At 38.1% G+C, this 25,483-nt stretch overlaps 1 protein-coding gene across 2 annotated transcripts in view; it reads left to right on the top strand.

Annotated features, from left to right (window-relative positions):
- The window catches only part of LOC131045338 (uncharacterized), a 290,081-nt gene that overhangs the window by 156,755 nt on the left and 107,843 nt on the right, over positions 1–25,483 (top strand). Inside the window, exons 11-12 of one of the 2 annotated variants that reach the window (XM_057978917.2) lie at positions 14,859–14,930; positions 15,126–15,173. The exons of the other annotated variant lie outside the window; for it this stretch is intronic. Coding sequence (XP_057834900.1) covers positions 14,859–14,930; positions 15,126–15,173 — 120 coding nt within the window. The remainder of the gene's footprint in view (positions 1–14,858; positions 14,931–15,125; positions 15,174–25,483) is intronic. 2 annotated transcript variants of the gene reach the window in all.

Genomic DNA, 25,483 nt, shown 5'->3' with positions numbered 1-25,483 from the left:
AGTGAGATTACAACTGCAGGATTGATCGGGGATAGCGATGTGATGCTCTCACGGGATCTTGATGTCCGCCTTCCCCTCTCAAGTGCAAACATACATCGGTGCCTCCACTTCTTCGTGCAGAAATTGGAGGTTGGAAAGAAGAATTGGACGCACAGAGTGGAAATTGGAGGTGCAAAGGAAAAATATGAGCAACAACAATGGAGGAAAGAGGCTCGATGCACAATTCAGTTAACAGTTTCATGGGATATGAGGGCTTGGAAGTAGTTAATCCTGAAGGTGGACAAGATGATGTTCATTAAGGAAGATGGCAGAGAAAGCTGGAACATTGGAGACAATACCCTTCGGGTGCAAACTTGCTTTTGGGGGATGGAAACCCTCAGGTGTAGTATGTGGGATATTTTGACAAGCAGATTCGTACAGATGGCTGTCAACATCATCAGTGAATTTAGATGTGCAGTCTTGAAAAGCGCTCAAGTGCAACACTTGAAGAGATTATGATTTGAATGAAGACGACCAAAGAGATTGCATTCAAGGAAGGAAGACCTTGATAATTGCTGCAATGAGATTGAGTTGATGGCTGGAGACATTTTCTTGGAAGAGGAGGAATCAACATTCAGAGGGAGTCTGATATTTCATTAGAGGCAACCTTGGACAAGGAAGTCAGAAGGTTGATATCAGCTTCAGAGGGAGTCTGACATTTCATCAGAAGCAACCTTGGATGAGGAGGTCAGAAGGTTGATATCAGTTTCAGAGGGAGCTACATCATCATGAAGACTTGATAATGCATTCTTCTCTGCGAGAGAAGTTTGAGGTGCAAGCCCTTGATAATGCATTCTTCTCTGTGAGAGAAGTTTGAGGTGCAAGCCCTTGTTAATGCATTCTTCTTTGCGAGAGAAGTTTGAGGTGAAAGCCCTTGTTCCACCCTTTGTGAGTAGGTATGGTGGATCCACCCTTTGGGAGTAGCCATGGTGTATGTCATGTGAGAGACTCCATGACTTAGCACTTGTGTTTATTCACCCTTTGGGAGTAGCCACGATGAACGTCATGATGAGATGACGACATCATGTTGAGGATTTAGTGATGGGCACTTGTGTTCTTTTGAATTTCCATTCATGGGAGTAGCCATGATGGACCCACCCTCTGGGACTAGCCATGGTGGTTGTGTTCATTTGTATTTCCACCCTTTGGGATGAGCCATGATGGATCCACCCTCTGGGAATAGCCATGGTGGATGTCATGTGAGAGACTCCATGACTTAGCACTTGTGTTTATTCACCCTTTGGGAGTAGCCATGGTGAACGTCATGATGAGATGACGACACCATGTTGAGGATTTAGTGATGGGCACTTGTGTTCTTTTGCATTTCCATTCATGAGAGTAGCCATGATGGACCCCCCCTCTGGGAGTAGCCATGGTGGTTGTGTTCACTTGTGTATTCACCCTCTGGGATGAGCCATGGTGAATATCATTGTGAGGTGACATTCTCACAATGATGAACACTTGTGCATTTTACCATCATTGTGAGGTGACGATCTCACAATAATGGTTGATATCACGGTGAGGTGATATCTATTCTTACACCATCCATGGGAGAAGCCATGATGGTTGATATCATGGCGAGGTGATATCTTTCCTTTCCATATATGGGAGTAGCCATTGTGGTCAAACATCACGATGAGATGATAAGCTTCTTTCATACACATGACTGTAGTCATTGTGTTAGTCATTACGATGAGGTGATGTGACTTGTAGATATCAAGAAAGATATCTCCCTAGCTAAAGAGGGAGTGTTGATGTATGTGGTTAGCAGCAGGAGATATCCCAAAGCTATTAATACACTATGTTTTATTTGCTAGATGAGCCGACCTTGATGGAGCAATTCATATATTAAATATGAAATGAAACTAATTAATTATTGCTTGAGTCATGAGGGCCGACCCTTTGTGAAAGGGTATCACCCATGTATATATGAGGTGCGATTTCATTCACTTCACCGTCGATCATTTTCTAAGACAAGTAGGTCTATTCAAGAGGAAATGTGCTCGGGGGTGACGATAGCAGTTTATCGTCTATGGTTGGGAGGGCAACAATGATCTGAGTGATTGCCCGTGGTTAAACGAGCACCCAATTAACATGTCTGATTACTTACATCTCTGATCATCAAAACTCAACACAGAGTATTTCTATGAGAGGAAATGTGAAACTATGCAAGCCATCTCTTCCTATCATTGAATACATATTTACATATAAACTATGTGGAAGAGGGATTTGAATTGAACATCTGGAGGAAGATGAGATGGCTTATCTTCTGACAGTTATCAAAGAGGTGCCTCCATGTAGTAATTGTTTTGTCTAGGTGCTTTCGATGTACATAGTTGACTTTATTATTAGTGGATCACTGCCTCTAATGTCCTACGCACCATGACTGTTCAATGCCTGAAAAATAATATAGAACACTATGAGTGTGTGGATATTGTGCATGGTGAAGGCTCTTATACTGAGCTGCCACCTAGATCGTGCATTTGTTTGCAATTGTCATCATTGTTAAATCCAAACACTAACTTTTTAACGTCCTTCCAAACTTTTGCATGCAGTTTCTTGACCATGAGGATTACATGTAATTAGTGCTTTCCGTAAAACTTCTGAGCAAGGAAAGTTTGTCAAAATTTCCTGTTTCAGGAAAAGGACACAACCCCATCTCTATCCTGCAGGGAGCAATGGCTCTAATGTTAATCTATGATTAGCTTTGTTACAGGTTTGAAATCCCTTAGGAGATTATCACCAATGGTAAGGTAAAAATTTGTAGCAGGGAAGTTAGAGAGGTATGTCAGGAGTTTGACATTAACTAGAGAACATTTCCATTAAACTGAAGCCAATCTACAAGTAACAACGTTCAACAAAACCTTGTTCCATAACTATAGTGAGTTGTACAAGCTGACCCTTAATGTAACAATTTTAAGCAAAAATAGTTTCTCGATTTGTAGATGGATATTCCTTGGTAACAAGTATCAGCTGAAAACTGGATGTGTTGTGTTTGTTAAGATATATCCCTCATGAATCTAACTAATGGTAAATCGGTTATTATCTGGAGAGTGATATATTAACAGAGCATACAGTTTGGAAATTAAACATAAACAAACTAATTGTTATGAACGGTTGCCTTCGTAGGGACATGTCCATACGTGGCAACTGCCACGTATGGACATGTCCCTACGTAGGCAACCTTTCCTCTTGTATTTAAACCGGATTCAATGATGAAGACGATCAATAACTCACGGCAATCAGTCTTCCAGATTCGCTGTCATTATTCTTCGATCCATATTTCACAACATGGTATCAGAGCCAGGTTATTAAGAGAATAAATTAGACAGCCATATTACTCATAAGCATTTATCGGAAGTAAATAACAAATCAACGTAGAGGCTATATATGCAGAGGATATATCCGACTAAGAAAATATTCAAAATGTCAAGTAATATGAGAGTGGAAGATAGACTCGAAGGAGCCTCCAACTTCGTTTCCTGGAAGATACGAATCATTGCCATTCTTGAAGAACTAGAATTAGAGTCTTACATAGAAGAAAATCTAGACATGCCAAATGATGAACCAGAGAAATCTACCTGGAAAAGGTGTAATAATAAAGCAAAGAAAATAATTATTGATTGTTGGTTGAAAATTTTGTACACTTGGGGGAAATATACAAAATTGTGGTTTCAACCACAGCACACGAGTAAAAACTCTCCTAATTAAGGGAAGGCTCCCCCTATCTAACTAAAACTGAAATAAAAACAGGATGGGACAGCAGTCTTCCTTCTTTCTTCAAGAAAGACAATATCCTTTTCTCTTCACAGAAAATGATAGCGATTGAATAACAGCAGTAACCACTTTCAAGTGAAATAAGAGAAAGGAAATGAAGTTTCCTGAAAGCGCAAAGACTTCCGTCACTTCCTTCGGGACGGGACAGCAATATCAAGCTCAAAGACATGACTATTGGAAGTCCTATCTACCCTTTGCTATACTAAATTTTACAATGAATAAAAGACAACAGCTCAAAGACTGGAATAATTTATTCTTTTAACACAAAGACAAGAACTAATGCAAGCTCAAAGACTTGTTGCTATTTTTTATCAAACAATAATTTTTCCTCAAGAATAGACGCAAGCTCAAAGACTTGCTGCTCCTTCTAGAGATTTCCTATTTTAATTAATCTTCTCTACTTGCAGCTCAAAGACTTCAAATCAGATTGGACTAAGCTCCTTTAGAAACATTTTGCATAGAAGAAATAAAAAGATTCAAACTCAAACATGTAGCTCAAAGACTCAAAACTTGAGTAATCCTTCTTTCTTATTCTTGAAAACCTTCAATTCACATACATAAGCTCAAAGACTTCTTGCTGTAAATTTGGCAGAGTTTTTGCTTGCTTTCCCAAAAGATATATTTACAATGGACCTCTCAAGTATTTATAGAAGAGGAGCCTTGAGAAAAAGGTGGGAAGATCCTAACTAACTTGAGAGACTCTCTCAACCACCAAGACTCATTCAATAAATAACTGAGACTTCATTAATTAACTAAGAGTTACTCTAACTAACTAAGACTTATTCCAACTACAGTCCTAATCGGACACAACTTGTAGTTGCCTTACATGTAATTACAAAAGTACAAGTAATGTGTAACTTGTATTTTACAAAAATTACTTTTACATGTAACTTGTCAAAACGAAATTACAACTAAAGATTACAAAAGAGGGAAAATTCAACTAAGTGTTGAAAAACACTTAAGTTGCCTTTTGTGAAGACACGAATCCTTGAAATTTTCTGATGCTCACTTGTAGTTCCTCGGGATTCGGTTGATGGGTGTTCTTAGCAACAACCATAGTCTTCACAATAGTGTCGTGACAGTGGAGGAGCGCAAAATTGTCTTTATCCAGGATAGACTGGATCTCATGCAAAAAGGCTTGGTGTTTCATCAATGCTTGAATTGAAGCTGCCGAGAATTGTTCGCTCCTCCATTCATTATGAATCCTCATTTGTAAATCATCAAGAACTTCTTCTTCTGGAATCAGCTCTCCATCCTGACTTACTATATTGCAAGAGGCCCTTTCACAATGTGAGACAATACCTCGATAGACTTCATCCCGAAATCTCCTTGCATCACTGATCTCCTCAATGAGGGATTTAAGAACAAGGGTTTTGTTTTCCATGAGTTCCTCAAATTCCAAGTACATGACCCTGGAAGATATGATGGCGTGCTCCTGCAAAATACTCAGCTGTTGTTGGGGCATGGTATGCCAGATTGCCAGACTTTTCTCAACACTTTCCAGATTCTTTTTGAAAGTGTTAGAAGTCTGATCCAGTTTTTCCTCAATGGTTTCCAACTTAGACATTATTTGAAAAATGTCTTTTACCACTTGAATACATTGATCATGAAGCTGATCAACCCAGGAATCCAGTGCTTGTACTTTTTGAGCAGCCCTTTCCACTCCACGAATTGATTCTTGGGAATCAGAAGAACCTATGGAGTTACTCCCTTCAGCAGCAGGTTTTGTGATTTTATGAATGGCTGCCATGAGCTGTCGGTTTTCTTCTTCTAGCTTGTCTTTCTTTGCAAGAAGATCGTCACACCTTTGCACTAGTGAAGCAACAGAAAACTGAGCATCATGTTTAATGACCTCATGTGTTTGCTTGCCCAATTCTACCCTTGTAACCTTATAATCAGCAGCTGACATTTCATCAAGTGGTTTATCTGCAATAGGTTCCACAATTTCAGCTACTTTCATCTTGTTGCTATCAACAGTTACCCTAGAGATAGTCTTTGCCTTCTTAGCAACTTTTGATCTGGACTGTTTGAGTTGCTGGTAGTCAAAGGCATCAGGTGAGATCTCTTGCTTCTTTCTTTTCGGGGTGAAAGAACTAAGCCATGGAGGCAAAGTCATCAACTCACTTCCAGTAGCAGCCGTAGGCAAAGGAGAAGCGGTTTCTGTTTGAATTACCGTGGTCACCCTGGGAGGAATATCTGTTTGAATAGCGACCACGGTTTGCTCAGTTACCAATGGGCATGAAGATTGCCTCATAAATTCTTCAAAACCAGAAGTGGAAGTATCAATTTCTGATAACTGAATGCAAGTGGGATTATCTTCAGGAACTTCCAACACACTTTCTCGTTGTTGATCAGGAGAAGGCTCGTATGCTGAAATGGGAACTGCATTCTGAGGAGACTCATCTATGAGCAAATCAGGAGGAGAAAGAGGCGTCTCAATGCAAACTGGAGGAATGACCTCGTGAGGTGAGTCTGAAACTGGAGACCTAGGTGCATCGTCAGATTGCTGCCCCTCTTCTGGATTATCCAGATCGATCACCCGAACATGGAACCGTGATTTCTCCTTCCCACGAGTAGTCGTCTCCTCAGGAGGAAGCACTACTGCACGACTAACTCGTAACTTGATCCTTGTGCTTGAAGATGAAGCACCCTCCTTGTTATCAATCTGAATCTCAGACTTCCGTCCAAGAGGCCCTGTAGAATCATCTTCTTTACCAACCTTGATTTTGATAAGTCTAACAGCATTACTTTTCAGCCATGCGTTAGTATTGGCCAAGATAGGCTGAAATCTGTCAAGGATGGAGACGCACTCCTTGTGTGACCATTGGATCAAAGGAAGTGGAGCTTCCTCAACCCTTCGTGAAATGTATTCAGGATCAAGTATATGCCCGTCATCGATCATCCCTCGTGGGATATCCGCCAAGTTCAAGTCAACAATTTGCTCAACAGTGAGCCTGCAGTAATCCATCTTCAGAACTTCGACTTCTGTGCGGAGATCTACCCAGATGTCTTCAATGCGATGAACATGCACAAAGGATTTCTTGATCTTCTCCTTCATACCTCTATAATCGAAATCAGCTCTCGGTTTGAACCTCTTAAGCTTGATTTCCTGTAATTCAGCCTCCATGGCCTTAGCCTTCACAGATGTGATAAGGGAGTATCGACCAATTTTCAATGGGTTTGTGCGAGAGATCCCCATTCCAACCTTGCGTCTAGCAGACTGAAAAGTATGAACAGCCATGATCTGTCTTCCCAACTCCATAAGAATTATCTTATCGGTTGGGTATCTTGGAAGCATGTATGGCTGTCCATCATAGCATCCAATCCTCATATAGGTGAAGGTGGGAAATTGCAGGAATAAACACCCATACTCAGACACCTTGACCCATGCCTCATCTGATACTCTTTTGTTTCTGAGATCCATGTCAAACTGACACATGAAATATCCAAAGAATGCATCTTGGACTCTTCTAAAATGCAGTCTGCTAGGTTTTAATGGCAACTGGTCATAATATTCCCAAACTAGTATAAGCGAGCGATCACCCTTGGTAGAAAGACCTGGGAAGTGTCTAAGTGACGCTGCTAAATATACCAAATAAGAATTCATGAAAAAGGTCATAGTGGTAGGAACTGCTGCAAGTTGTTCGCACAAAGCATCGCTGATGATTTCGCCCCATGAAATGTGATGCGACTGCCGTATGAACATAATGAATTGATACATCCATGGCTCAAAGACATTAGAGTGCTCAAGGCCCATCATCCTGCTGAGAAGAGTGATGGTGTCTCCTATCTCCCACTTGAAATCACAACGGTACAACTTTGCCCATCTTGAGAAGGAAGGACGAGGCTCTTGGATCCATCTATTGATGTGTCGCTTGCAATCTTTTTCCCTTTTCACATAATACTCTACTGCACTTTCTTTGGTGATTTCCATATAAACAGGTGCAGGAGGTATCTTGAAGACCTTCTCGATTGTATCTGCATCAAGACGAATTATAGCTTCACCATCATCATTTTTGATGACTCTTGACTCTTTGTCAAAATGATGGGCGCATGCAAGAACAAACTCAGGTTCTAGGGCAGCCACTGGGAAAGAAGATGCATGATGGATATGGCTGTCCAACAGCCGATGCCGGCAAATCTGACATTGATTGTGAACCTGGAATGCTGTGATGAAGACTTAAAAGAGTTAAGGCCACATCATAATCAGCTGCAAATATCATTCTTTCTTTTTCAAATGGGTAAAACTTTGATCTCTGAATTTCACGGTTTTGTGAGAGGAAGAGGGGAGATATGTAGAAATGGGAAAATCTTGACTTTGACCAATTTCGGATCTTGGGAGAATTTTCGCAAGTATACAAGTTGGAAAGTACATACATGCAATCGGGGTTTTAAAACCCGAATACAAGTACACTTGTAAATTCGAAAATGGAGAAATGGATGAAAAATGGGATTTTGACTTGCGGGAAATGATGGAAAGGGAAAGTACGGATATGGGGAACGCGAATGAATAGAAATGGGAATATCCGGGAAAGTCATTTTCATGAAAATGAGAAGAACTTTTCAACATGTAATCCGGTTTTTAAAACCCGAATTTGCAAGGGAAGGGTATTTCACACTTTTCAAGCTTGGAATTTTAACCAAAAATAGTTAAATTCCTTAACCGTAGGGGAAGAACAAGAATTTCCAGCGAACTTGTAATCGAGATTAAAAATCCCGAATACAAGTTTAAGAGGGAATTTTAGGAAGAACAATGCAATTCAACAATTGCATTTCAATGGGGAAGATTTCTTTCACGAAAACCAATTTTAAGGGGAAGAACATCACATGCCAAAAATGCAACTAATAATGAAAAATAAAGAAAACAAAAAAAAATAATAAAAAGAAGAGAAGAGAGGAAGAACATACCTTTATTAAAAATGCAAAATGCTTTTCCAACAATGCAATAATCCTTGAGATGAAGAAGCAAAACCGGAATATCAAACCCTTATCACGTTTTTTTTGTAAAAATGCCCCAAATATGGCAGCAATCTTAAACTTGGAGGAGCAAAATGCAAATGAAAGTGTGCATTTCAAGTTTATTGGAGCAAAACGCCTAAGGTATTTGCTGGAGCAATGACGCCAAAGGTAATTGAAGAGGCAATGACGCCAAAGGTTAAAAACGCGGCCAAATGAAATCACGTTTTTGCAAAAAACGTGGTATTCAATGCACCATCAATGGATCATTAAATGTCTTGAAACTTATCCCATACTCCACGCCTAGGTGGGAGAGAGCAAAACGCCTTACGAGATTGCAGGTTTATGGAGTAAAAAACGCCCAAAATGTGGATTGGAAAAACCACGTTTTTGCTGATTCAGCTCCAAAAACCAGTAATAATAAACTCTAAATGGCGAAAAATGTGTTTGAAAATGCATGAGAATAGGATAGAATCCTAAACGCCTTACATCTCTAGCAAATCTCCCCAAAAAATCGCTTTGACATCTTCAACAAATCCATTTTCCTTGCAAATCGGGTTTTGGGAGACAAACAACAAGTTCGATTTACCCAAAAACATGCAAATCGGGTTTTGGGGAGAAAATAACAAGTTTTATTTTCACTTTTTCCATTTACAAGCCAAAATCGGGTTTTAAAAGACAAATAGCAAGTTCGAAATTGTCAAAAATGCACTTTTATGTCAAAATCGGGTTTTAAAAGACAAATGACAAGTTCGAAATTGTCAAAAATGCACTTGCACATATGTAATGGGGATTTAAAATCCCTATTGCATGTGAAAACCATTAAAGTAGGGGTTTTTTGAACAAACTGCAAGTTTACTTGCAGTTGAGCCAAAAAATCCCTATTTTAACTAAAAATGACCAAAAAACAATAAAAAGATAAAAACATTAAAAGGGGAAACTCAAAATAAATTACAAGTGACATATTTAAAACAAAAGTGCACATGTAGTTGATAAAAAATTCCCCTACAAAGACCATAACAATGAATATCATTAAAACTTGCAGTTTGAAGAAAATTCTCCACCTGCAGTCTGGGTTTTAAAACCCGAAATTGAAGGAAAGGCATAGCAAACGAACCCAGAATTGGACGAAATTCGAAACGTAGTTCGAGAATGGACTGAGGATCAAGCCAGTCCAAGGATTAGTCGAAATTTTGCCTCGGGAAGCGTGCCATAGAGTAAAATTTTCAATTTTTCATAAAATTTTACCATAGTGATCCCTCATTTTTGAAAACAAAAATGAGGACAACATTGACTAAGTCAAAGATCATATTCTTCCATCTATAGCCAGACTGCCTAAAGCATATGAAGTATTTAAAACCATTAAAAATACATATCAAGTTAACAATGCGAGCACAATGTTAACCTTGAAACAACAACTTTTAAACATAAAGATGAATAAAGATGATACAATATCTACGTACTTTTCAAGGATATCTGAAGTAAAAGACCAATTACAAACTATTGGAAATGAGGTAGATGATCAAGAAATCTCTCTCATAGCCCTAAGAGGATTACCAATTTCATGGGAATCCTACATTCAATGTATTAGCAGAACACCCCCCTTACCCAAATTTGAACAACTTAAGAATGAGTGCATTCAAGAGGAATCTTGACTAATCTCAAGAGGATTAGGGACAAATAAAGAAGGAGAAATCCAAGCACTTAATACAAATACCTTCAACAAAAAGAAAAAGTTCTCCAAACGGAAGAGAGGAATAAAAACCATCAGAAAAGAGATATGTCTAAAATTCAGTGTTACAAATGTGACAAATATGGGCACACTCACAGGAATTGTCTAGAAAGGAAGAAAACATAAGCTACTCTAGCCGAAGTCAAAGGAGAAAACTCACTTTTCTTCTTAGCCCTATCAAGCGAAATAAATACAAATAAAAGCACTTGGATTGTAGACAGTGGAGCATCAAGGCATATAACTGGATTCAGAAATCAGTTTGAAACACTTAACGGGAACTCAAGTGAAGAGGTTACTATTGGAGATAACTCCACATATCCTGTGAAAGGAATTGGGATCTGTACTATCAAACTAAGAAATGGAGTATCTCTACAATTAAAGGATGTTCTGTTTGTACCTGGAATAAAAAGAAATCTAGTCTCAATCTCAAGCCTAGCTGATCAAGGATATCGGGTTACCTTCAATGAAGATAAAGTTCTACTCTGGCCTAAAAATACAAATATCAAAAATGCGATAACAGTAGGTTCAAGAGATGGTAGCCTATACAAACTATGCAGTGATCAAAAGGAAGCACTAAATCTTGAAGTTTCAAATAATAATGAATTATGGCACAAAAGATTAGGACACCTAAGATATAGTGCTCTATCCAACATAAAGAAGATTACTTCAGGACTGCCCCAACGAAAATCTTAACACAGACATTTGCAAAGGATGTGCCTTGGGAAAGAATGTGAAAGTTTCTTTTCCCTCAAGCGAGCACAAATCAAAAGTTATTTTAGAACTAATTCACTCAGACCTATGCGGTCCCATGTCAACACCATCCCTAACTGGATCCTTATACTACATAATCTTTGTTGACGACTACTCTCGAAAAACATGGATATATTTTCTAAAGTGCAAAGACTCAAATGAAGTACTATCTAAGTCCAAAGAATTCAAGGCACTAGTAGAAAACCAGTCAGGGAAGAAAATTAAGGTGTTAAGATCCGACAATGGGGGAGAATATACATCTGACAACTTCAAAGACTTTTGTAATTCTGTTGGGATTAAGAGGGAGTATACTGTACCATATAATCCACAATAGAATGGAGTAGCAGAAAGAAAGAACAGAACCATAATTGAAGCAGCAAAAGCCATGATGCATGACCAAAACTTACACACTTCATTTTGGGCAGAAGCTTCAAATACAGCAGTCTACATTCAAAACAGATGTCCGCACTCAGTTCTAGAAAACATAACTCCTGAAGAAGCTTTTACAAGGAACAAACCAGATTTAAGTCATTTAAGGATATTTGGCTGTCCTGTATATATACATGTTCCTAAAGAAAAGAGGACAAAACTAGAACCATCCGGAAAACGAGGTATCTTCATTGGCTATAGTGAAAATACTAAAGGATATCGCATTTACATTCTAGGAAAAAAATCTGTTGAGATAAGTAGAGATGTAAAGTTTGAAGAAAACACTACACTCAAAGAACCTGAGGATGATAACATTACTAAAGAAGAAGAAGATCACATAACTGAGATTGAGAGGGAGAATATCATAGAAAATTCCAAACCTTCAGACACTGAGAGGGAGGACATCATAAGAGCTTCTGAACCTCTTGTTGATGAAAATATTGAAACACTCAATAACAAGAAAAGACCTCTATGGGCAAGGAAAATGATTGAAGAGAATAATGTAGAACCAAATGAAATTTCCAAAGAAAATAAGAGAACAAGAACTCTAAAATGTTATGCTGCACTTCTAACCGAACTCACAAATTCTGAACCAACAAATGTCAGAGAAGCCTTATAAAAACAGGCTTGGAAAGATGCTATGGTTGAAGAATATCAATCTATACTAAAGAATGATGTTTGGGATATAGTGCCTAGACCAAAAGACAAATCGGTTGTCTCATCCAAGTGGTTATTCAAGATCAAATATGCATTTGATGGCAGCATTGAAAAACATAAAGCTCGCTTTGTGGCCAGGGGATTCTCTCAGAAAGCAGGAATTGATTATGGAGAGACATTTGCCCTAGTTGCTCGGTATACGTCAGTAAGAACAATCATTGCAATTGTAGCATCCAAAGGATGGAAAATTCACCAAATGGACGTAAAGACTGCCTTCCTAAATGGTTCAATTGAAGAAGAAGTATATATAGAACAACCAGAAGGATTCACCATACGTGATAAAAATTGCTATGTTTGTAAACTAAAGAAAGCTCTCTATGGGTTAAAACAAGCACCTAGGGCCTGGTATGCAAGGATAGACAACTATCTCTCCAAACTAGGGTACTCCAAGAACCTAGCAGATCCCAACATCTACTTCAAGGCTTCAAATGGCAATATGATTATATTGGTCCTTTATGTGGATGATCTTTTGATAACAGGAGAGGATAATCTCATTGAGAAATGTAAGCAAGATCTGGCAGCAGAATTTGATTTGAAGGATCTAGGGCTTCTACATTATTTTCTGGGATTAGAAGTATGGCAGAAGAAAAACTACATCTTCCTAAATCAAGGAAAGTACACCACAGATATTCTAACTAGATTTGGGATGATGGAGTGTAAGCCATTAGCTACACCAATGGAAACTAATTTGCACAAGCTGAAAATTGAGGCAGAAGATTTAGAACCTACAGATCCCACACTCTACAGACAAATCGTCGGTTCACTTATGTATTTGGTAAATACTCGTCCTGATATCCGCTATGCTACAAATGTATTAAGTCACTTCATGTGTGAACCTAAGAAGATACATCTAATGGTTGCTAAACACATTCTAAGATATTTACGAGGCACAATCAGACTTGGCTTAAAGTATGAAAATGTTGAGATTCAACTTGAAGGATATTCTGATTCTGATTGGGCCGGAAGTACCACTGACCGTAAAAGTACTACAGGGTGTTGCTTCAGTCTTGGTTCTGCTATGATATCTGGGTTCAGTAGAAAACAGTCAGCAGTTGCACAAAGCTCCACCGAAGCAGAATATATGGCAGCCTCCATGGGAGCTCGTGAAGCGGTATGGCTAAGAAAGTTATTATTTGGATTATTTGGAAAAACTCTGAATTCAACAATAATTCACTGTGATAATCAGAGCTGTATCAAGCTCTCAGTAAATCCAGTTTTTCACAATCGATCCAAACATATTGAGATCCCTTATCACTACATAAGAGATATGGTAGATCGAAACGTCATAAAACTAGTGTACATCAGTACTGAAGAACAAAATGCTGATATCTTCACCAAGCCATTTGCAAGATTGAAGATAGAATACTTCAGAAGTAAACTTGGTATGACTAGATTATAATTGAGATTATTAGGATGAAATCCTACCATGTGTAATTTGTTCATGAATAAATAAATAAAATGTATATTGCAATATTCTAACTGTGTTCAAGAAGATGACGATCTTCTTATGTTTAAGGTTACTATTTCAAGGTGACGATCTTGACAATAGTTGACCAAGTGTCAAGATTGACTACATTAAGTTGTTGTCCCGGACTGTGCCGGATATCTTGATCCTAAAGTATGTGATCATCTCATGATTGACTTCTTAAGTGATTGTCTCGGACTGAGCCGGATATCATGATATTGAGTTTATTGTCATGACAAGACTATATTAAATGTTGTCTCGAATTGTGTCGGAAGTCATGACAGAATATGCTCCCAAGAAAATTACTTAGATCCACTCCTGCTAAGAGGGAGTGTTAAGATATAGCCCTCATGAATCTAACTAATGGTAAATCGGTTATTATCTGGAGAGTGATATATTAACAGAGCATACAGTTTGGAAATTAAACATAAACAAACTAATTGTTATGAACGGTTGCCTCCGTAGGGACCTGTCCATACGTGGCAACTGCCACGTATGGACATGTCCCTACGTAGGCAACCTTTCCTCTTGTATTTAAACTGGATTCAATGATGGAGACGATCAATAACTCACGGCAATCAGTCTTCCAGAATCGCTGTCATTATTCTTCGATCAATATTTCACAACAGTGTTGGCTAACTTGATGGCTTTTTTATTCTCAGACCCTTGCTGATTTTCAAAAAGAAGTATTTGCTATTTCATTTCTTTTGTCCAGAATATTTTTCATTTGAATGTTCAGTAATATTATGTTATTGACAATATTTCCTGTAGATTGGAACCATTCCCTTTAGGAGTAAACGTGATTAGTTCCTTACTCTGACCATTGTTGTGACCAATATTCTTCTAGGAGAGTGTCAATTGCCATCCATCTTCAAAACAATTAGAAAACAATGACTGTAATTCACATGATGCACAAATAATGCTTTTTGGTACATACGAAATTATGTTATATTATATTTAGTGTCAATTTCATGTTTATGCTCACTTGTGCAGATACGGAAATGCCTTTTTGAGTTTATGCTTTCTGCATTTGAGCGATCTCCACAATTTATTTCACTGCTGAAGGTCTTTCTCCTTTCCCTGGACCTACCAAAATACGAGCTCATTCAGACATGAAGTCTTGAAATTAACTGTCAAATTTAAGTTTTGATATGTATTTTTATTTTATTGGTCATTCTTAGAAATTCAAAATTTCTTTTCTTTTCTTATTCCTTAACATTAAACTTTTTATTTTCAATGTTTACTCCAACATCATTGCAGAAGCCTATAATGGACAGGATTGGGGAGGCTTTTGATAGCCCTGCCAAGGTATTATTTGATTTGATTTTTTAAGGATTTCTGTTTAACATTAATCTGTCTACAACTTCTATTTGTAATAAATGAAGAGAAATAGAAATGAATGTCAGCTGCATTTGTTTTTAAATTAAATTCATTTATCGTTGGTAGTGAAGGCTGAGCTGCATAGAGAAACAGAGCTAGGTTTTAGAATATTGAGTGTAGAAAGTAGGATAACATTGATCTATTGGCTGCATCAAAAATAATGTCATGATAAGTGATATGTGTTTCTGCTTGAGTTAGTTGTGTGCAGTAAACGAACATTGAAATATCTTATAAAAAATAAATTGTAGTTTTTTCGAGTCTCTGGACTTTGGTTTAACGACCTGTATATAATTTCCATAGCATATTAATCAACCTGCTGTGACTCTACATAACAAACTTGATGTCATATTTATGCCCTTTTCTCACCAGTTCTTTCCAGTCTGTAGCTGCGAACATCAAATCTTGTGCAGAAAGCTGAGGCACCAAGGGCTTTAAAATCCAATGCTCAATAAATCCGTTTACCAGCTAGTTGTTTGCACTAAACTGTAACAGAAACAACTAGATACTGTCAATGATATTCTGGTCTCTGATTTAGCTTGGAAATGATAACCAAAATGGTGCAAAATCCCCATGCTAATAGCCCTGTCCAGAAGAATCATGCAAATCTGACTGAGAGCTCAGGAATAGGTAATACCTTGGTTGAGGAAAGATGATGCCAGTCTTTAGTCCCAAGAGTCAACAAGCCATTACAAACTGGGCCTCCCAAGATACCATCTCAGATGAAAGAGGAAACTCCATGCAGAACTGTATGGCGTTCCCACCAGGGGCATATAAATTTCATTCCATTTATTAGCTTTTTAAGGAATTTTAAATTTTTCTTTTAGTATGATTTGAAGAGAATGTGTTTAAATTTTGTATGTTTATATCCCCAGATGTATCACTTGTGGTCACAGCTTAGGGCAGTGATAAGTTGAAAATACTATGGGAATAATCACATATAATCTAGATACGTTTAAAGTTAAACATGTTGGAAGTCAGTTTATAGTCTAAGTAGCTTATAATATCCCCAATGGATATTTGCTCCAGATTTTACCAAACGTTCCACAAGTATTTAAACAAACAGTTTGCATGAAAACTAATTTCCCTTCATCCAATATCTTTGCACACAGAATATACTGTAAATCATATAATAACAAACTAGAAAAGAAATCGGAAATTATATATGAATATTGTCGTCAAAATAGATGGTTCATTACTACCTCCAGCAAAAACATCAGAATTATCTTTCCAATTGTAGCCATAGAACTTACAGAAATATTGGATGTGCTGAAAACTTCCCAATCACAGATACATGATGTATAGAAGGATTGGAAATCCACATACCAACAGAAGATATGTCTGATATCTTCAGCAAACACCAGCCCAAAGTAGATCTTTCACCACCGTAGCTAGTCTTCTTCAAGAGGGATTTCGTCCTCAGGAAGGCTGAGATGGACCAAGTCCAAATCTCTAAAACCTCACAAGGTTACAACCAAGAAATGAATAAACCCAACATACTCAAACAATCCTCTCAATCCTCTTTTATAACTTTCTAAATGTCCCTTGGCCTTCCATTTCCTCTTGCCTTTTCGTTTGCTTTTCTTTTATTTCACTTTTGAACATAAGTGACTTAATTTGATTTCCCACTTAATCGAGTCACTTAAGTAATTTTATAATATTATCCTTGTGATGTAGTTTTTTAAAGGAATAATATTAAATAATTATATTAATGGCTTATTAAATAATCAAACATACTTTTAATTATTTAATTATATCTTAAGCCAATAGGGGACATTACATAGTTCTTTTGGCTATTAATGTCATGGACGGGTCTTTGTGCTTAAATTACTTGAATCCTTTGACTATATACTATGTGAATACAGTGGTGAAAACCAGAAAAAACTATAAGACTGCTAATCATAGCATCCTTGAAATACTAAACAGGATACTTTGTTTTTTATAAATTTATCCAATACTAATTTATAGACCCTGAACTTTTTCTTCTTATCTTCTCCTTTTAAGGTTCATCATTGGCACTGTTCAGAAATTGCTAAAACCAATAGATGAATTAAAAGCAATGTCCATAAGGAAGCTCCATTTCTTGTTGCTGTAGATTGTTTTGATCCTTGCTCTCTTCAGCATATAATTTGTTTTTTGTCTTTTCTTTGTACCTGATGTTAAATTACTTCCTTATTTTGCTTCATTGATCTTATTAGAACCTAAGTCACCAGGTTCGGCCGAATTTCAACCTTGAAGTTCGAAATTCGCCGAACTTGAAACATTCTGCAAAAACCCTAAAAAATTCGATTAAAACTTTAGGGTAGCCGAAAAAGGTTTTTTTCGCTTGCGTTTTAGGGTTTCGTCGAGGTTTTAATAAATAGGGCGGCCACACGGGAGTTGCTAGTCACGGGAGTTGAGGTCTCAGGTTGCCGACCGCCACGGGAGTTGCAGTCACGCCCACGGGAGTCGCCATTGCCCACGGTTGCTAGTGCTACCAGTCCGCCACGCCCACGGGAGTCGCCATTGCCCACGGGAGTCGCCATTGCCCAGTGCGTCAGGGAGTCGCCATTGCCTAGTCCGCTCGGTGCCCATGGGAGTTGCAGTCCGCCCAGTCCGCCACGTCCGCTACTAGTTCGCCACGGTTGCTACTTGCTACCCACCATTGCCCGACCTGCACAGGTAGGCAACCATTTTTTTTTTTAAATTTTAGGTTTAGTAATTATAATGCTTATTTATAAATTATAATGTTTATATTTTATAATGTTTATTTATAATGTTTATTTTATAATGTTTATTTATAAATTTATAATGTTTATTTATTAATTTATAATGTTTATATTTTATAATGTTTATTTATAATGTTTATATTTTATAATGTTTATTTTATAATGTTTATTTATAAATTTATAATGTATATTTCAAATCTATTTATCAATGTTAAACTATTTACGCAATTTTATTGATATATTACATATATTTATTAAAATTTAAAAAAAATTACATATGGCAAATTTAATTCGAATTTTATACATTTTGAATTTTTTCCGCATCGAACTTCATTCGAATTTCAAAGCTGTCGAACTTCGAATTCGAATTCGAACCTGGTGACTTAGATTAGAACTATAGTTTTACATTAATAATTGATGTGGATCAGACTAATAAGACATAATATACTGCTGTAGGTCTGTAACAACCCACCCTACTTCAAAATTTTTTTGCAATAGAGATATGAATATGCAATGCCTCCGTACATTCTGATCACTCAGATTCCAAAGTGGGCAAGGTGAGAACATACAGTATTTCAGCCACACACTATCTATGATGTATGCAAGAAGATGAATGGTGGCAAACCCACCAGAGTATGTGAGTGGCTGAGCCGGTCTAATCAACACCTCTTAGGTGGACTGCTTAGATGCAATGCAAGCCACTGTAGAATGTCTAAACTTGACTAAGAACAAAATAGTCGATAATGCTAGCTTGTTCAATGCCAAAATGGGCTGTATGATAATGCTATAAAAAATTGCAGTAAACTGACCAATTCTACAATATAAAATGCATGCAAATGATAACCCTTTGATGGTATTACCATCTAAAGTTTACAAAGTAGCTAGAAAATGCATTACAATATGACAAATATAAGAAACTTCTGTAATCAACTATAGTATCAGGTCTGATCATTAATAAACACTACAATAATATAATGACTTAGTTTATAAAACCATATAACAAGGGAATATAAGCTCACAATGGTCAGTGGAACTGTACAATGCCGAACAAAGATGAATATGTGCTGATCAGAACACTGCTGTCACAAAAATTAGACTGATACATTGCTGATAACACACTAGAAACACCACCCACACAACTGTAGCCACTATCTGAATTCTCACCAACACAACCAAACTGAAATACTGCTGAAAACCTTCTTACTTCTCAGAATTGTAAAGACCCGAGCCAAATTTCTACCCAAATTTTTGTACTTTTCAAATGTTCATCGAATATGCATTTTATCAAACAATTTGCATGATTCTCTGAAGAGGTTTTTTGATTTGCAATGTTTACCATACTTGTTGATGTGTTTTTTAGGACACCTCGAACACAAAATGAAATAACAAGGTATTCTGTCCTCTCTTGAACAAAGAAACCTCATATGCTTTGCAACATGATCAAATGAGATGGCTCCAAGGTTTACAATGCGACTTAAATGGTGCGGATAGACTCAGTGCTTATGATGTGTGTGAGAATCGTACAAATAACTTATATAGGGGAGGTGTGACTGGAGCATTCTCCACCGTGCCCCTCTACCTCGACCAATGCTGGCGCTCAAATAGTGTTAGCGTTCGGATTTTAATCGTGTGCCAGCATTGGTCGATTTAGAGGGACACGCGAGACACCCGATTTGCTGGAATCACAAGGGGACTTATGTTTACGAACTCCGTTGGAACATAGACTCTAACTTAACTTTGGAAAATAAAGGCAAAAGAGACAAAGGGTTTAGAGATCCTATACTAATCCTAAGAACAATGAAAATAAAGGATGATGCTTTGATAGACATTTTCCATAAACAAGCTTTGCTTCGCTATGCAGAAACCAACTACACAAAACTGATGCAATCTTCTAAGGAATAATGAAGGGTTTTTATATAATGAACATTCATTCAAATACTTGAGGCTGGTGCAATTCAAGTGAATTAGTCACAATCTAACTTGTGATTAATGAAGTTCAGACTAACAATACACCGCAACTTATAATCAGCAAACTACAAATGGTATGAGTGGGAATTCCATCAAGATATCCTCACATTTCTCCATTACAATCAATGAACTTTATCTAAACTTGAGAAGTAACAAGAAACAATGCAACATGTAGAAATCACACATAGAAATCCACCATGCTTCAATGAAGATCATGTATTAAAATCAACAAGTCTTGGCAACAATTTCTTTTTTCCTCCTTCTCTACTCTACATCTAAGTGTCTGGCTGTTAACTATTTACTAACTATTAACTATTATCTATTAACTTTTACAAATGAAAAGGTTAGGCCTTTTATAGATATCCCAATTACAATGAAGGGCTAGGATTGATTCTCAAATTAACGACCAAGATTACACAATGAAACCCTAGTTAGGGTTTGTTACAATAAACTACTTTAGCCAACAAAATAATTAGGGTTTGTTAGGTACATAAAATAATATTTCATTAAAGCCATGTGTCACTTGCTCCACTTTTGGATCAGTCAGGTTCAATGTATTTGGATGCGTTGACTTGGAAGAACTTGATTGGTCGATGATGACTAGATGCTAGCTCATCGTGCACAACATGTAGATTATCACGAGGTGTTTGTGATGGGGCAATGTCTCTTGATACTCAACATTATCCTTGCCCGGTATGATGAAGATGGGGCATATTCGCAAATTGTATCATCTAAGTGATCAAGTTTCTAACTTTGATTAACTCTTCTGAAACTATCTTTTCTTGATCACACTTGCATTTCAACTTCCATACTTCATGGTTGGGAATTCCAACCTTCAATTGTGGCACTAGCAATGATTCTTGGATTTCCGAAGGATTTTCAAGATTGTAAAAGAAAATCTTCTCCTTATGTCGATTCTTCTTCCTGTTGTATTACTGAGTCCTTGTCTTGAACATGTTGAATTCGTTGATGTCATGATTCCTCAAGCCTTGCATGATGTATTTAATATAATACTTATATATTTCCTCTTTTTAATAGAATACTTATTTTATCATATTAGTCATGTATTTAAAATAATCTTAATATTATTTACATAACTTATATCAGGGGCTGATGCGGGTTTATCACAGTCCCTCCGTCTCAATTTTGCTTGTCCTCAAGCATCTTTAGGTCTTCCTCCTTTTCCCAAGTAGCATCCTCGTTTGGGAGATTCTCCCATTTAATCAGGTGTTCGGTAACGGTTCTGTTCTTGAGCTCTTTCTGCCGTGTATCTAGAATGATCTCGGGGTACAAGGTGAGTTTCCCTTCATCATCTAGGGGTGGTAATTCCTTGCAAGGAGCCAAGTGTTGCCCGAGAACCTTTTTTAGTCGGGAGACGTGGAACACATTATGTATTTTACTGTCTTTGGGAAGTTCTATTTCATAAGCTACTTCTCCAACCCTTCGAGTTACCTCATAGGGTCCGTAGAACCGTGGTTTCAATTTTTCAGCCCCATTCTTCTTGAGGGAGGATTGCTTATATGGTTGTAACCTTAAAAACACGAAGTCTCCAACCTCAAAAGTCCTTTCTGAATGCTTCTTGTCTGCATAGATCTTTTGTTGGTTTTGGGCTTGCTGTAAATTCTCTTTCAAGGTCTTCATGATATCCCTACTTTGTTGAATGAAATCTTGTGCTTTTGGCACTTTGCTTTCTTGGTTTATTAGTTCACCAAAAATTGTGGCTTCATAGCCGTACAAGGCTTGGAATGGGCTCATCCTGATTGACATGTGGTGCGTTGTGTTGTAGCAATGTTCTCCTAGGTGTAACCACTTGATCCAGGCGATCTGTTGCCCTGTAACATAATTCCTTAGGTAGCCCTCTATCCATTTGTTCACTATTTCAGTTTGCCCATCAGTTTGAGGGTGGTAATTGGTACTAGGGGTCAAAATCGTACCTGCCATTCTAAAGAGTTCCTGCCAGAATTGACTAATAAACTTGCTATCTCTGTCACTGACAATATTCAGGGGGAGTCCATGGAGTCTGAAAATCTCCTTGAAGAATAAATCAGCTATTTGGTGGGCTTTGTATTCGGTGGAGACCGCAAAGAAGTGGGCATATTTTGTGAGCATATCTACTACCACAAAGATGCTATCTTTACCTTGTGACTTTGGCAATCCTGTTATGAAGTCCATCGAGATGCTCTCCCATTTCTGGTTGAAGTAATCCGGCTGGGTGAGTGAGTTCTGTTTTATTGCGTTGACATGTTAGGCACTCTTGTACATATTTTTGGATGTCTCTCTTCTGGTCTTTCCATGCATATTTCTCCCTGATGTGTTTATAAGTTTTATAATATCCTTGGTGTCCCACCAAGGGGTTATCATGGAATTCTTTTAGGAGCTTGTTCTTGAACTCGGTTTGAGGGGTCAAGTATATCCTTCCCTTATATAATATGAGGCCTCCTTTAACTTGGAAGTCTTCATTGGGAAGGTTTCCCTTTAAGATTCCCTTTGTTTGTGGATCTTGGTTGTATTCATTAAGGATTTCTTCCTTCCAATCCCTTGAGATGCTGGTAAGGGCATTGAGGTGGGCTCTGCGGGACAATGCATCTGCTGCCTTGTTATTCACCCCTTTCACATATTCTATATCGAAGTCATAGGCTTGTATTTTGCTCACCCATTTTTGTTGCCTATCATTGAGGTCTCTTTGGCTCAGGAAGAAGCGTAGACTGTTATGATCGGTTTTCACACTGAATTTCCCACAGACGAGGTATTATTGAAATTTGGCTAAGGCGTGCATTATGGCTAGCATCTCTTTGTCATAGATAGAGTAGTGTCTCTCTACTTCGGTGAGTTTACGACTCTCAAAAGCTAGGGGGTGTTTCTTTTGCATGAGGACTGCCCCAATTCCCTCCCCGGATGCATCACATTGAAGTTCAAAAGGTATAGAAAAGTTAGGAATGGCCAATACGAGACATGAGCTCATGGTTATCTTAAGTTGTTCGAAGGCTTCTTGGGCTTGGTTATTCCATGTGAAGGCTCCTTTCTTCGTTAGGTTGGTGCGGGGTGCTGCTATTTTGGAGAAACCTTTTACAAAACGTCTATAGTAGTTGCATAGTCCCACAAACCCTCTTAATTGTGTTAAGGTTCTAGGAATGGGCCACTCCTTGATGGCTTTGATTTTTTCCTCATCTAGACTTACTCCCACTTCACTAATTTTGTGTCCTAGGTATGTGATTTCTTTCATCCCAAATTCACACTTGGGAGGCTTTAGCATATAAGGATTCAGTTTCAAGAATATTTAATACCTCTTCGATGTGTCGGAGATGTTCTTCCCATGTCTTGCTGTAAATGAGTATATCATCGAAGAAGATTAGAAGAAACTTCCTCAATTGTTGCCTGAATGTATGATTCATGCATGACTGAAAGGTGGCCGGGGCGTTGGTGAGGCCAAATGGTAGAACCAAAAATTCGAAATGTCCATAGTGACATCTGAATGCGGTCTTGGGGATGTCTTCCTTCCTCATTCTGATTTGGTGGTGCCCTGACCTTAGATCGATTTTAGAGAAATATTTTGCCTCGTGAAGTTCATCCATTAGTTCATCAATTCTTGGGATAGGGTATCTATTCTTTATAGTCTTTTTATTCAGGGCTCGGTAATCGATGCACATCCTCATCGTCCCGTCTTTTTTCTTGACCAATACTACTGAAGAAGCAAAAGGGCTGCTGCTTGGTTGGATGTGTCCCATTTCTAGTAATTCTTTTATGGTTTTTTCAATCTCTTCTTTGAATTTGTGTGGGTGGCGGTAAGGAGTGGTAATTACCGGTTTTGCTCCTCCTTCTAATTCAATGGAATGCTCAAATCCCCTTTTTGGTGGTAGTCCTGGAGGGATGTCTTCGAAGACCTTTTTGTGTCTCCTAAGGATGGGTTGTATATCACTCTGAATGTTTTGAACTTCGGATTGAGATTTATCCAAGATCATACATTGAGCGATCCACTCTCCTTGATCATGTCGAAGAATTTTCTCCATTTTATTGCAAGATACTATTTTTGGAGAACCTTCGGGGATTCCTTTTAATGTTATCTCCCTCCCTTCATGTTGGAAACATATCTCTCGATTTGGACTATCCATGGTGAATCGTCCCAATGAATTTATCCATGGCATTCCCAAAATGATGTCATTCTCTAGGTTCACCACGAAGAAGTTCCTCATAATTGTATGTCCCCCTAGGGTGACTTCCAATTGAGAAATAACTCTAGTGCATTTGTCTATGACTCCGTTGCCCATAATCACTTTGAATCCTTCAAATTCTTGAGTTTTTAACCTTCTCTTTGCTGCCAAGTGTTTGCTAATGAAGTCATGTGATGCTCCTGTGTCCACTAACGCAATTACTTTCTGTCCTCTGATAGTTCCTTTGAGCTTGAAGCACCTATTTTCACTCCCTTGAGTGATGACTGCCAAGGTGCTTGGTTCGTTGTTTTCAAATCTGGCTTTTTTGTATGGTCTTTCCTCACCCTGTATTTCTTCTGTGTTATTTAGCTGTCCTCTTTTACATTCATGGCCTCTCCCCCATGGGGCTTTGCATTTGAAACATAACCCCTTCTCCACCAAGTTGTCTCTCTCCTTACATTGGTGATTGTAACTCCAAGGTTTTTTGCACAAGCGGCAGGTAAGCACCTATTTTCACTCCCTTGAGTGATGACTGCCAAGGTGCTTGGTTCGTTGTTTTCAAATTTGGCTTTTTTGTATGGTCTTTCCTCACCCTGTATTTCTTCTGTGTTATTTAGCTGTCCTCTTTTACATTCATGGCCTCTCCCCCATGGGGCTTTGCATTTGAAACATAACCCCTTCTCCACCAAGTTGTCTCTCTCCTTACATTGGTGATTGTAACTCCAAGGTTTTTTGCACAAGCGGCAGGGTTTTTCTCTGCGGTCATTCTGGTGTCCTTCATTCCTATATGGTGTTTTGGTTGAGGTATCCTTGGAAGCACTAAATTCAACCATTCTAGTTTTCTTGATGGCTTCTCCTAAGTTCTGTGGTTCCAGGGGTTTCACAAAATTCTTAATAGAGTCTTTTAGGCCTTCTAAGAACATGTAGGTGAGCCTCTTTTGGGATAGGTCGGGAACCATTATTGACAAGTTTTGGAATTGGTCTATATAGTCTTCAATGGTTCCTACTTGTTTAAGGTGTGTTAACTCTTGGAAGTACCATTTGGAGTCCTTCTGGTCGAATCGGCTAATGAGCCTTTGTGTGAACTCATTGTAGGTGGCGACATTTTTGTGTCCTAGGGTAATGAGACCGTTATGCCACCAATTATGGGCGGTTCTGGTTAAATGTAGTATGGCAAATTTAATAGCATCTCCTTCAGTCATGGGACTGTATGAAAGATAGGTGTCTAGTTTTTGTACGCAAGCTTGGGCAAAACATCCTTCTCTGTCCCATCAAAGCATGGTAGGGACATTTTGTTGACTTTAGCTCTAAGGTCATTACCCATAGGTTTTCTCCTTCTACCTTCACTAGTTTTGGATTCACAGAAGTCCCTGAAGGACACTACTCTTTGAACTTCTGGCTCTAACCTAGCATAAAT

Source organism: Cryptomeria japonica, chromosome 8 (genome assembly GCF_030272615.1).
Source record: "Cryptomeria japonica chromosome 8, Sugi_1.0, whole genome shotgun sequence".
Taxonomy (NCBI): Eukaryota; Viridiplantae; Streptophyta; class Pinopsida; order Cupressales; family Cupressaceae; genus Cryptomeria; species Cryptomeria japonica.
This window is presented reverse-complemented; position numbering and strand designations above follow the sequence as displayed.